General features: G+C 43.3%; 1 protein-coding gene across 1 annotated transcript; it reads right to left on the reverse strand.

Moving 5' to 3' along the window:
- Positions 1 to 2,106: 2,106 nt before the first annotated feature.
- On the reverse strand, positions 2,107 to 9,807 carry LOC139564785 (intermediate filament protein ON3-like). Its single transcript, XM_071384599.1, has 9 exons — positions 9,234 to 9,807; positions 7,687 to 7,895; positions 7,348 to 7,408; positions 7,115 to 7,210; positions 5,405 to 5,569; positions 4,962 to 5,087; positions 4,586 to 4,806; positions 4,307 to 4,353; positions 2,107 to 2,949 (listed from the first exon to the last, which is right to left on the reverse strand). Exons 1-9 carry the CDS (start codon positions 9,708 to 9,710, stop codon positions 2,525 to 2,527), a joined length of 1,827 nt encoding a protein of 608 aa, XP_071240700.1. The 5' UTR covers positions 9,711 to 9,807; the 3' UTR covers positions 2,107 to 2,524.
- Positions 9,808 to 12,167: the final 2,360 nt, after the last annotated feature.

Genomic DNA, 12,167 nt, shown 5'->3' on the forward strand with positions numbered 1-12,167 from the left:
AGAGAGAGAGAGAGAGAGAGAGAGAGAGAGAGAGAGAGAGAGAGAGAGAGAGAGAGGTGTGTTTGTACATACAGTGCATTTGGAAAGTATTCAGACCCCTTCCCTTTTTCCAAATGTTTTAAAGTCTTGCCTTCGTCTAAAGTGTATCTAAAAAACATTCTCATCAATCTACACACAATACCCTATATTTACAAAGCAAAAACAGGTTTTTAGAAATGTTAGCAAATGTATTTACATAAGTATTCAGACCCTTTGCTATGAGACTCAAAATTGACTTCAGGTGCTTCCTGTTTCCATTGATCATCCTTGAGATTTTTCTACATCTTGATTGGAGTCCACCTGTGGTAAATTCAATTGCTTGGACATGATTTGGAAAGGCACACATATGTCTAGATAAGGTCCCACAGTTAACAGTGCATGTCAGAGCAAAACCAAGCCATGAGGTCAAAGGAATTATCTGTAGAGCTAGAAAACATAATTTGCCTAATGCGGTGCAACACATCTCCTTCGCATAAAGTTAATCAGGCTGTTGATTGTAGCCATTGGGTGACTTGTCTGGTGAGTATGCAGGCCGTGGACTAACTGGGACATGTTCAGCTTCCAGGAATTGTGTACAAATCCTTGCGACATGGGGCCGTGCACTATCATGCTGAAACATGAGGTGATGGCGGCGGATGAAAGGCACGACAACGGGCCTCAGGATCTCATCACGGTATCTCTGTGCATTCAAATTGCCATCGATAAAATGCAATTGTGTTCATTGTCCGTAGCTTATGCCTGCCCAAACCATAACCCCCCGCCACCATTGGGCACGTTGTTCACAATGTTGACATCAGAAAACCGCTAACCCACACATCGCCATACACGGTGTCTGCCATCTGCCTGGTACAGTTGAAACCAGGATTCATCCGTGAAGAGCACACTTTTCCAGCGTGCCAGTGGCCATCGAAGGTGAGCATTTACCCACTGAAGTCGGTTACGGCGTCGAACTGCATTCAGTCAAGACCCTGGTGAGGACAACGAGCACGCAGATGAGCTTCCCTGAGATGGTTTCTGACATTTTGTGCAGAAATTCTTCAGTTGTGCAAACCCACAGTTGTCCCGGTGGCTGGTCTCAGACAATCCTGCCGGTGAAGAAGCCAGATGTGGATATCCTGGGCTGGCGTAGTAACACGTGGTCTGCAGTTGTGAGGCCGGTTGGACGTATTGCCAAATTCTCTAAAATGACGTTGGAGGCAGCTTATGGTAGAGAAATGAACATTCAATTGTCTGGCACCAGCTCTGGTGGACATTCCTGCAGTTAGCATGCAAATTGCACACTCCCTCAAAACTTGAGACATCTGTGGCATTGTGTTGTGTGATAAAACTGTACATTTTAGAGTGGCCTTTGATTGTCCCCTGCACAAGGTGCACCTGTGTAATGATCATGCTGTTTTATCAGCTTCATGATGTGCCACACCTGTCAGGTGGATGGATTATCTTGACAAAGGAGAAATGCTCACTAACAGGGATGTAAACAAATGTATGTGCAACATTTGAGAGAAATAAGCTTTTTGTGAGTATGGAGAATTTCTGGGATCTTTTATTCCAGCTCAAGAAACATGTGACCAACACTTTACGTGTTGTGTTCGTGTGTGTGATCTCATGAATGCGCCTGTGTGTGCGCGCGTGTCTTTCTTATGGATTTGTGTTGTCACGTATGTCTATGGAGGGTGTGGTCAGAATGTGTTTGGTTGATTGCACTAAGTAGAGGTTGGAGAGTGACATGCTTCAGGCCAGTACCTGTCTATCAAGACTGATGGCCTGAAGACCTTCTGCATTTTTGCAGCTACCCTCTGCTATGCTATGCTCCTCGTTATTATAAACATCTGTCTATCATTCTGATCTCTTATACAAATGTGTCCCTTTTCGTGTTTTGATCTTTTCCCCGTCTCCATTGACAACTATAGAATCTTCATTCCATACTATGAAAATGCTGTTGGTGAATGACATGGACACATTTCATGAAATTGTCCCTTTTGGTGTGCGTGAGGATAACAGCATCGACCTAATAAAATGACTCTTATGGACACTCATAGAATAGATATGTCACAGCACACAAAGAGGTCGTTTTTTCTCCAAGTACTTTAATGGGTCTCAGAGCAAGCAGAGAGAAAAACACGTGCCACAATGACACCTGCTGGTGACTCGAATGGACACTAGGGGTCGACTTTCAGGGGCCTTTTAGGGAAATCTTACCCCCAACCTTTCACATTGACCTATTTACCAATTTAAAACAAACCCTTTGTGGGTAGGAAAAGTTACAGTTAGACTGAGGATACAGTTAGACTGCCTGTGATTCCAGGTGGATATATGTAGCCTGTTTGATATGTCACTGTTCTGTTCAGCAGGTAAATACAGTCATAACCTGGCTAGAAAAGTGAAACTAGTGGAAGGGTGAAGGGTAGGTTGGAGAAGCATATATCTGCGACAGATAGATCCACTGTAAGCTAATTGCACGGTCGCCCGTGAAGACGAAATCTCCTCATTTGTCGCTCTCAGCCGCCTGTTCCTCGGCATGGTTGGACGCCGCATCAGAAGCCACATTCGAGGTCACCTCGGCATCAACGGTCTTGACTAAGGTGGTCTGGGATTTGTTGTTGGTGACAGTGGAACTGCTATTGACACTGACGCTGGCATCCATGTCTCTGCTAGTAGCCAGGCTGTTGCTGCCTCCCAGGCTGATGCTGGCATCCACCTCTCTGCTGGTAGAGACCTGGATACCGTTGGTGCCTACCAGGGTGATGCTGCCAGGCAGGTCGAAGCTGCTGCCTATTTGGCGGCTCTCATGGCCACTGACGTAAGTGCTGCTGCCGTAGCTGGTGCTGCTGGCCTTGTATCCCCCCGTTGAGCCGCTGACATAGCTGGTGGTGCGACTGCTTTCCAGGGGGTAAGAGTTGTAGTTCGTTGCTAGAAGTGGAAATGAACATGTCGGGTTATTGGAGTATACATGGATTTGTGTTATTTATGTACAATGTTCATCTGTGGAGGTTGCTGAGGGAAGGACAGCTCCTAATAATGGCTGAAATGGAGCAAATGGAATGGCATCAAACACATGAAAACCATGTGTTTAATGTATTTTTATTTTTTAATTAATATTTTTATTTTATTTTTTTATTTTTTATTATTTATTACAAAAAACACAAGGAAGGGGTAACATTAAAGTATTAGAATATGAAGGACAAACAATACAGCATCAAGACACTATCAACCAAGTATCAGTCTTGCCGCAACAGAGCCATCCTTATGTGTGAGGGTGAGGGTGCGTGTGCATGATAGTGATATAAAATATATGTCATAGTTTCCTTTTTCATGATCACAATCTTGTGAAACCCGAACCCTCCAAGATCCACCCACAGTTCCCCAATAGCTGTCCCTCAACAATTCGAGACCCCTCCCACAGTCCCCCCCCCCCGGATTTTTTTAAATAAAAAAATATATATTCCCCACCCCCAAGAACCCCCCAATGCACCAACAACCAAGAGAATGAACTAAAGAGAAAAAAGGAAAAGACAGAAGAAAACAGCAAACAACTATGCAAAAAAAAAATATATATAATAATACATTTAAAACAAAGGACATCAAGGACAACTGAAATCATAACAGCAATGCCAACTGTATATGTTTGTGTGCATGTCTGGCACTATTACATGTATGTGTGTGTTCTTGTATGTGTTTATTTGAATGAGAGTGTGTGTATATGCATGTGTACAGACACCTGCACGGCATCAGCCTCGGGCAAACCGGCATTAGTTGTAAAAACACTGCCACTTAGTGTCATTCAAATGTACTTTTATTATTTTTTATTTAGACTTTTTGACCATCATTCTCACCACCATCTTTATCTTATGACCATCATTCCTTCTCTCACATAGCAACTCCACTCCCACTTGTCTCCAATTCCACATACCAACCCTCAGCTTCCCTCAGCCCATCCCATCTATCTCTGCTGGCCACCCACTTTGTGTTTCTACGCAACACACATCTTTCAACTATGCTGTGATGTTTAACGTACGATTTCAATCTATCTAACCGAATAGAATCTACAGATTACGTGTTGAAGATAAATACTTTGACTGTGTTTAATGTATTTTATACCCTTCCACTCATTCCTCTTATGGACTCTTATGGACACCCATATCATGAGCCATTATCACAAGTCTGTCCTCCCCAAATAAGGTGCCACGAACCTTCTGTGATGTACATGAATAAGTAATAAGCAACAGGTGAAACAGCATAGCTGTGGTATGTGAGGGCATTCACTTACAAGAAGACTGTTTGGAGATGTTGACCGATTTGATTCCATTCACCAGCCTGAGGAGAGGAGAGGAGAGGAGAGGAGAGGAGAGGAGAGGAGAGGAGAGGAGAGGAGAGGAGAGGAGAGGAGAGGAGAGGAGAGGAGAGGAGAGGAGAGGAGAGGAGAGGAGAGGAGAGGAGATCTTCAGTGAGCAAATTAACTCATTGGTCATCATAAAATTCTCCTAATCTTAGAGTTTCATGCCTGAATGCTTTCCGCTTTCCACTTTACTGGGCTCAAGTCTCGTACCTGCTCTCCTCTCCTTCCAGCAGCTTCCTGTAGGTGGCAATCTCAATATCCAGGGCCAGTTTGACGTTCAACAGCTCCTGGTACTGGCGTACTTGCATGGTCATATCCTGCTTGGTTCTCTGCAGGGCCACCTCAAGGTCGTTAATGCGAAGCCTGGCGTCCTTCACCGCCAGCTCACCACGCTCCTCCGCCTCAGCGATCTGGTTCTCCAGGTGGCCGCGCTGTTTTCAGGCAAACAATGTTTTTAGTCATGTTCCTATTGGTAGATGTTGGTTACCCTACAACTGAATAGGAGAGACAGTCTAGCCACACCAGGGGTGTTATATAAAAATACGCTGAGATACATATTTACTGAGAGACTTAATGTGGCACTCACCTGACCCTTCATCATGTCAATTTCAGACTGATATCTCATGATTTTGCGGTTGATATCTGCGATCTCTGCCTTGGTGTTTTTCAGGTTGTCCTCATAGTTGGTGGCTGACACCTGCATCTGTTCATACTGTTACAGAGGCAAAATCACGTTACTGTCACCAGCCAAAATATAGAGACATAACAGTGAAGTCATCCATCAATGCTAGCCTCTAGCTAGCAGTGTGGATACCTGAGACATTCCATTGACTCCATTCCAGCCATTATTATAAGCCGTCCTCCCCTCAGCAGCCTCCACTCCTATCCACACTAGCATAGCATTTAGGCATTGGGCATCCATTCTCAGTGATATGCTAGTATGGACATTGGAGCATAGCCAGTATTGAATCTCGGAAAGGTCACGTAGGCGAGAGGGGTTTCGGGGGCCTCACGGGAGAAGGGGCTTACTTTCTGCGTGTACCAGGTCTCGGCCTCAGCTCTGCTGCGGTTGGCGATGTCCTCGTACTGAGCGCGCACTTCAGCCACGATGGAATCCATGTCCAGGTTACGGCTGTTGTCCATCTCCACCACAACAGAGGTGTCCTTGATCTGGCCCTGCAGCTCACACAGCTCCTGAAGAGCCAAGAGAGGATAGGGAGAAGCCTTTAGATTTCAGAAAGCATCTACTCTTCACACAATTTATTCAAAATCCAATGGAATCTACAGCATAGGCTAGGCCAGGGGTCTCCAACCTTTTCTACCATGTTGCAAGCTACAAAAAAAAATATAGCTTTCAAATAGGTACATTCTTCTCTTCTCCTCTCCCATGCAACTCTTTCCCGGGTCCTTAGTGTACAAGAGAAAGTAGTGCACTATGTTTTCTGTCAATATACCTGGTAAAATGATGGTTAACAAAAAACACTTAGGGGGCCACTATGAAATCAGTGATTTCTTTGCAAAATGTTGTTTTATATTATTCCTGGTTTTAGATTTTTGGGGGTTTTTAACTCTTAAAATTACAATATGTTTATAGAGAAACACTGAAATTGGATGCTCTGAGTAAATGTCAATGTCATTGCTTAAATAAACTTTTAAAAATACTGTATATATTTTTGAGTGTAATTCCCCATTAATTGCGCATCTGGCCTTTTAATTGTGCATCTAGTGTGCCATCTAATGTGCCTGTCTAGTGATGGTTCTGTCGTGCTGCTGCTCGTTTCATGGCAAACTTAGCAAATAACAAATCATAGATACAAATGACGAACTTACTCATGATACACTTCTGCCAGGTAAGCCTACTTTTCCATGAACAGTATTTCTGTCAACACACAGGGCAGTTATCACATCAACTTGCTCTAGTGATGGCATTCAGAGTCTTTTCTGTGAGCCGGCTCATTTGGCTCCGTTCACCTAAAAGAGACGATAGTTTGGCTCCCAAACGGCTCTTTGTTCAGTAATGCTTAGAAATGGACCTAAAACCATGAGGAAATAGTACATCTCTAATTTAATGCCTAAAACATTGCCTACCATTATGTCAGATCGTGAAATATGAGTTCAAAACATTTATACCTGACAAAATTATTAGATGGCCTGCAAAAAAATAAAATTGGACAACTGAATGAGGCTCTCTCCTCACTATATTGTTCCTGCACTGAGGAATTATCATCCTCAGATAATGTTTTTATAATTTATCCCCAGATAACTGCTAATCAAGCAACGGTAAAAGTACGCTAACCAGGGAGCCAATTGAAAGGCTCTTTCACATATGCGATTCGGTTCCCGATGTTCAACAAAAAGGGCCTACTGGCTACACACAGAGTGATAGACAAATGCCCGCACCACACAGACAGAAAGGGGGAATAATGCTGGAAATTAATTGGCAGATATTGTTTTAGGTTTGGCTTTGTAAGCTAATATTGGCTAACCAGGGGTGGGATAACGTCAAGTCCCGTTGGTTAAATAGTAGCTGGGAGCTTGCAGTGTGATATTCATGAGAATTGCTTATGACATTTTGCAGTGGAACACGTGAAAATTGCATGTACTTTCAGAATTGTGGGTGGTCTTTGAGCTACTGGTAGCTACTGGTAGCTTGCGATCGACCTGTTGGAGATCTCTGAGCTAGGCTTTTAAATGTTTTTTGTCATTCACTCCCGTTTCAACATAGATATGGTACATTACCGCGTCATAGATAGTCCTGAGGAATTCAATCTCATCAGTAAGACAGTCCAGCTTGGCCTCCAGCTCCGTCTTGACAATGTAGGCAGCATCTGCATCCTGAGAAAGCATAGCAGAACATTCCTGGATCATGTACTTTTCTACTTCAGCCAATTTTTTTAAGTTGTGGTTAAGCAACAATGCACTGTAAGTTATCCATGTTGGTGGGGGCTTGTGGAATTATCGAGTGTACTGACCTTCTTGAGGAGAACAAAGTTGTTTTCAGACTCGGTACGCTTGTTGATCTCATCCTCATACCTGAGAATAGAGCAAGCCCATCAATCAAACAAGAAGCCTTGCTGACAAGCTTAAAGTGAAAGAACGTTTAGGATTAAAGATTTGATTTTTTTCAGTCAAAAAGAAAAATTCCTTGAAATCATAACACTGTATTTGAGACTCAGATTTGGGTCCCTACTAGTCTATATGGTTTAATTCGACCTATACAACATACACTACTTTTAAGTGAAGAAAGTAGTTCAATAATAATCCAATTTTGGTGAACTACCCCTTTAACTTTTATTGTCAAACCCACTAACTTGTTCTTGAAGTCCTCAACCAGGCCCTGCATGTTCTTCAGCTCCCCCTCCAGCTTCATCTTCTCGTTTCCCAGACCGTCGAGCTGTCTGCGCAGGTTGGAGATGTAGGCCTCAAACATGGCGTCGATGTTGGAGCGGGTGGTGGTCTGGTCCTGCAGGAGGCTCCACTTGGTCTCCAGCATCTTGTTCTGCTGCTCCAGGAAACGCACCTGCAGGGACAAAAGGGAAATGGTCAGTGTCATTGACTGAAACTTGTGAATGACTGGATAAAGTAAGGAAGGGATGGCCAAGTGAGAGAGAAAGGAAGGGTGGATGGATGGATGGAAGGCACAAACAAACAAATGAATGAATGGATGGATTAATTAATGTTTGAATTAATGTGCATATACTATAAGTGAATGGATGGAGCAAAAGTGTGAATGTATGTATAGACTAAAGAATGGCCAACAAACAAATGTGTCATTGAAGCAGAGTACCATGTTTCAGCACGATGTGACACTCTTTCTCAATCAAAGTTACACATATGATTCATGTTGTTCAAGTGTTTTTTGACCTCATGCCCCTGGGTGGGGTTCCACCCAAACACAAGCATGGAGGCGAGAACAGAGGAGGTGTGTATCGCTAAGGTGTGGAAGGAGGGGTCGAGGAGTGATCAAACATAACTGATTTATGGGAGTTATGTTTTATGACTGATTTATGACAGTTAGAAATGTAATTATTTGATTCTTTACAAATAAGGAATGCTTGAAGCATGTAATCAATGTAGTTGACAGTTGATAAGCCCTGTGCAGGAATGGGCTGATATATCTGACAGTGAACCTGCCATATCCTGTTTGAGTGTGTAGGCCACAATGGCACATTGAGCAAAGAGGATCCTGTGAACAACAAATCCATAGTAGCCTACAAAATCTACAGACAACAAAGTGTCCCCACATGTCATTTTGTGGATTTAAGAGTCAGTAGCTAATGCTAGAAGGGGTTTCCAAACAACAAACTCTGTATTCATACAACCAACCTCATCTTGTGCCTCTGGCCCTATTTCTGTCTCCACCCATCTTTCCACTCTTTCTTTTACAGTAAACGGGTAGTGGTCAGTGCGGGAGGGTTTTCTGTTGATAACCAAGTTTGCATTTTATATTCTTGCATGTCTAAATAGTACCCAATTAGTCATATAATCTATTTCCATAGTTTTGTTCACAATGTACATTCAGTTTTGTGCACAATGTTTTGCACAATGGTTATAGCTAACATAAAAAATCCAAAACAGATAACCGAAATCACAAGAGAATCTGCCCCTTCCCAAAGGCCAAGTTAATACAAACCAGACATGGGTCAGGTATTTTACCGTGCAGTGCTGTAAAATACCTGAGGTGAGTTAGATTTTGCTTGACCGCTGTGCAGAGTGGACGGGGTTTGCACCTTCAGGACTACTCCATTGGCCCCATTGTACAAGACAAGCTAAATCAAGCTCAGCTCCAGTGTGTGAAAGTATTTGGAATGCACTATGCATTTGACCCTGGTGTGATCGGAACTCATGAGAAACTGACCTTATCGATGAAGGACACGAAGCGGTTGTTGAGGGTCTTGATCTGCTCCTTCTCGTGGGTGCGGACCACCTGGATGTTGGGGTCGATCTCCAGGTTCAGGGGGGCCAGCAGGCTCTTGTTCACCTGAATAGCGGTGATCTGAGGGGGTCCCATACATGTCATCTTCCCACCCCCCATCCCCATACCACCACCCATACCCATACCACCCCCCGTTCCCATACCACCGCCAACACCCATGCCCGCATACCCAAACTCCATCCCGCCCCCTCTTTGCCCAGTCCCTCCAGCCACGTACCCCCCAACTACCCTATAGCCACCTGCTGCCACACCCCCGGTGCTGCGGACGCTGTAGCTCTGTTGTCTGGCTCCGCCGCCATAGCCGTGGGAAAAGGAGTTGCTGCTGAAGTTTTGAGACCCCATGCCTGCAGAGGAGGACCTCAAAGAGTAGCTGGTGCTATTAACAGCTCTGGTGGACATGATGACTTAGGTTTTAGCAAGTGCTATAGTAGGTGGTCTGTAGAGCCTGGGAGATTTGCTGCAGAGAGAGAGAGACTCGTGTAGATGGAGCTCACTGTTCCTTGGCCCTCTTTTTATCTGGAAAGGGGAGGGACCGAGGGGCATTATGATTGGCTAGCATGCAGTAGGGCAGCGCAGAATAGAGGAATGCTGGAGAAAAAGACTAGAATCATGTTACACATTTACAGAGCACAAAGTGAATTTGAGAAAGTACAACACTTACATAACAGGGATTGGAGCTGCTTTTCCTTATTTGCAGCATTATGTTCTATCATAATGATATTCTGACTATTCGTATTAGAATGTATTTATGTTAGAGTCTCAATGCAGTTGACCAGTGCAGAATGCATTCTTTGCATCATCAAAAACCTCTTCAGAATTCCTAATGAATTGTACAAAAACAAAGTACAGTTCTGGGAATGGGCTCTTGTTAGATGATTGCTATTGAACTTGGTGCTTGGCATCATCATTAACAGTTTGTCACAATTAACAATGTACCTTGCTGCAGCATGCATTTTGCGTGTGAATAAGTAACTTTCTAAGACCCAGAACTCTATTAGTGAGCTAACATACACTATATAGTGCAAAGATATTCCATGAGTAATATTCTCCCAAAATCAAGAGGCATATTTCAATATGGCCAATGAGCAGCCAAGAAATCTTACACAGATAGACTGCACTTGTAAGCCAGTCCTTCTATACACAACCTTTTCCCCTGAACCACGAAAAGCAGTCCATGACCCGTATTCATAAAGTGTCCCAGAGTAGGAATGCCTTTTAGATTATAATGAATATAGATTATATGTACAGGTGTGATCTGACCCTAGATCAGCACTCATTTTATAGATACTGGCCAGACATCTGTACCTGGAAGTCACTTCCTGTACATGTTGTCGTTCTTGTACCTGCAAATTTCTTTAAAGTACGGTATATACTGTATCTTTACCTTCGGGCTTCACTTTTTCTAGTGTTGACACTGTGATTGACTAGAATAAGACACCCACTGTACTTCAATGGAAATAATGCGATTTGGTTTATTAATAGTTAGCAGTTAGAGCAGGGGTGTCAAATCAACATGGACCGCGAGTGTTTTTTTGCGGATGACTGTAATGACAAAAGAACATATCAAATGTTCTGAGGAGAAAGTAAAAGTCTGTGCAGACCGTTGACCCAGACATGAAGCATGTGTGTGGATGTGGGTGGGTAGGTGTTTTACAGGCTTGTTGCTAAGTAACACATGTTAACCCATGGGAAAGGCTTATCAGAATTGAACTGCTGGGTTGAAGAGATAAATAATGGCTGTCACGCAATGAACTCAATAACTCACCCCAATGAAGTCAGTTGGGGGGAAATTATATGGTATTTCATTTTTCATTTAATTTGTTTGAGTAATTTTGACTGATCTGATCGAGTAGTAAATCAGCATTTTTCAGTTTATCCCAAGTATTGGAAACTTTAACTCCATTTGTGAACAGTCTCAAAGTTGCACTGTGAAGAGCTTGCACCAACGGATTACTGTATGTTATTTTGCCGTACGGAAGTAACATGGCTCATGATTGCATTGGCCATTGGAGCCTTATCTGGCTCAAGCATTACCATATTTGTCAAAGTGACCAATGACCTATTGTTCAACACATTCATCACTAAATAAAACAAAAACAGCTGTATTTCTCTAATCTTATCGACCGTAATAACTGACATATATGGGATAAAATCGCTCTTTTCCTCTGGGTGAAATCACTGCATTCCTCATCTATTGTCAGAGACCTGAAGTCATTTAAGATGCCCTTTTGACATCTGACCCTCTCGCCCCTTTTGCCTCCAGAGACGAGAGATGTTTTGGTTTGTGTGCGTCGGTCTTCAAATGCGACACATAAAGATTGGAATGTGCTGAGATAAACACGTACATGCGATGAGTGGGTGAGGGTTGGAGGGGGAGAAGACAACGATTAGCTGCTGAGAAGAAACAGACCCTCTTTAGAAAGAGAGAGGTTGACCTCGAGTTGTGTGGGGCTGCTGTTCCAAATAACCCTAAGGGTGTGGCAATATGGGTTGCATAATTGCATTACAAGCCTCTTCCTGCCACCTACATCTGTGTCTGAAGTTTAGTCAACACTAGGGTAGCGATTTTAGCATCCCTTTAAAACAATTGGATGGTCCAAGTACGCCTGCCCGTTTGCACCTGACTGCCACACCCTCTTCAGTTATGCAGGTTTGGAGTTGCTTGGCTTGAGGCTGCCTCCCCCTAGTGCTCATTCGGAGTGGACTGTAATGTGTACGTAAACCCCTGTGTTGTTTTTTGTCTTGTGATAAATCATAAATGCAAAAATGTAATAGGAAAACAAGACCCTTTTTCCAATGGGATTCAATAAAGGTAAGTAAGTAGGTAGTAACTAACTAACTAACTAAGCTTTATTT

The sequence above is a fragment of the Salvelinus alpinus genome, chromosome 2 (assembly GCF_045679555.1).
Source record: "Salvelinus alpinus chromosome 2, SLU_Salpinus.1, whole genome shotgun sequence".
Taxonomy (NCBI): Eukaryota; Metazoa; Chordata; class Actinopteri; order Salmoniformes; family Salmonidae; genus Salvelinus; species Salvelinus alpinus.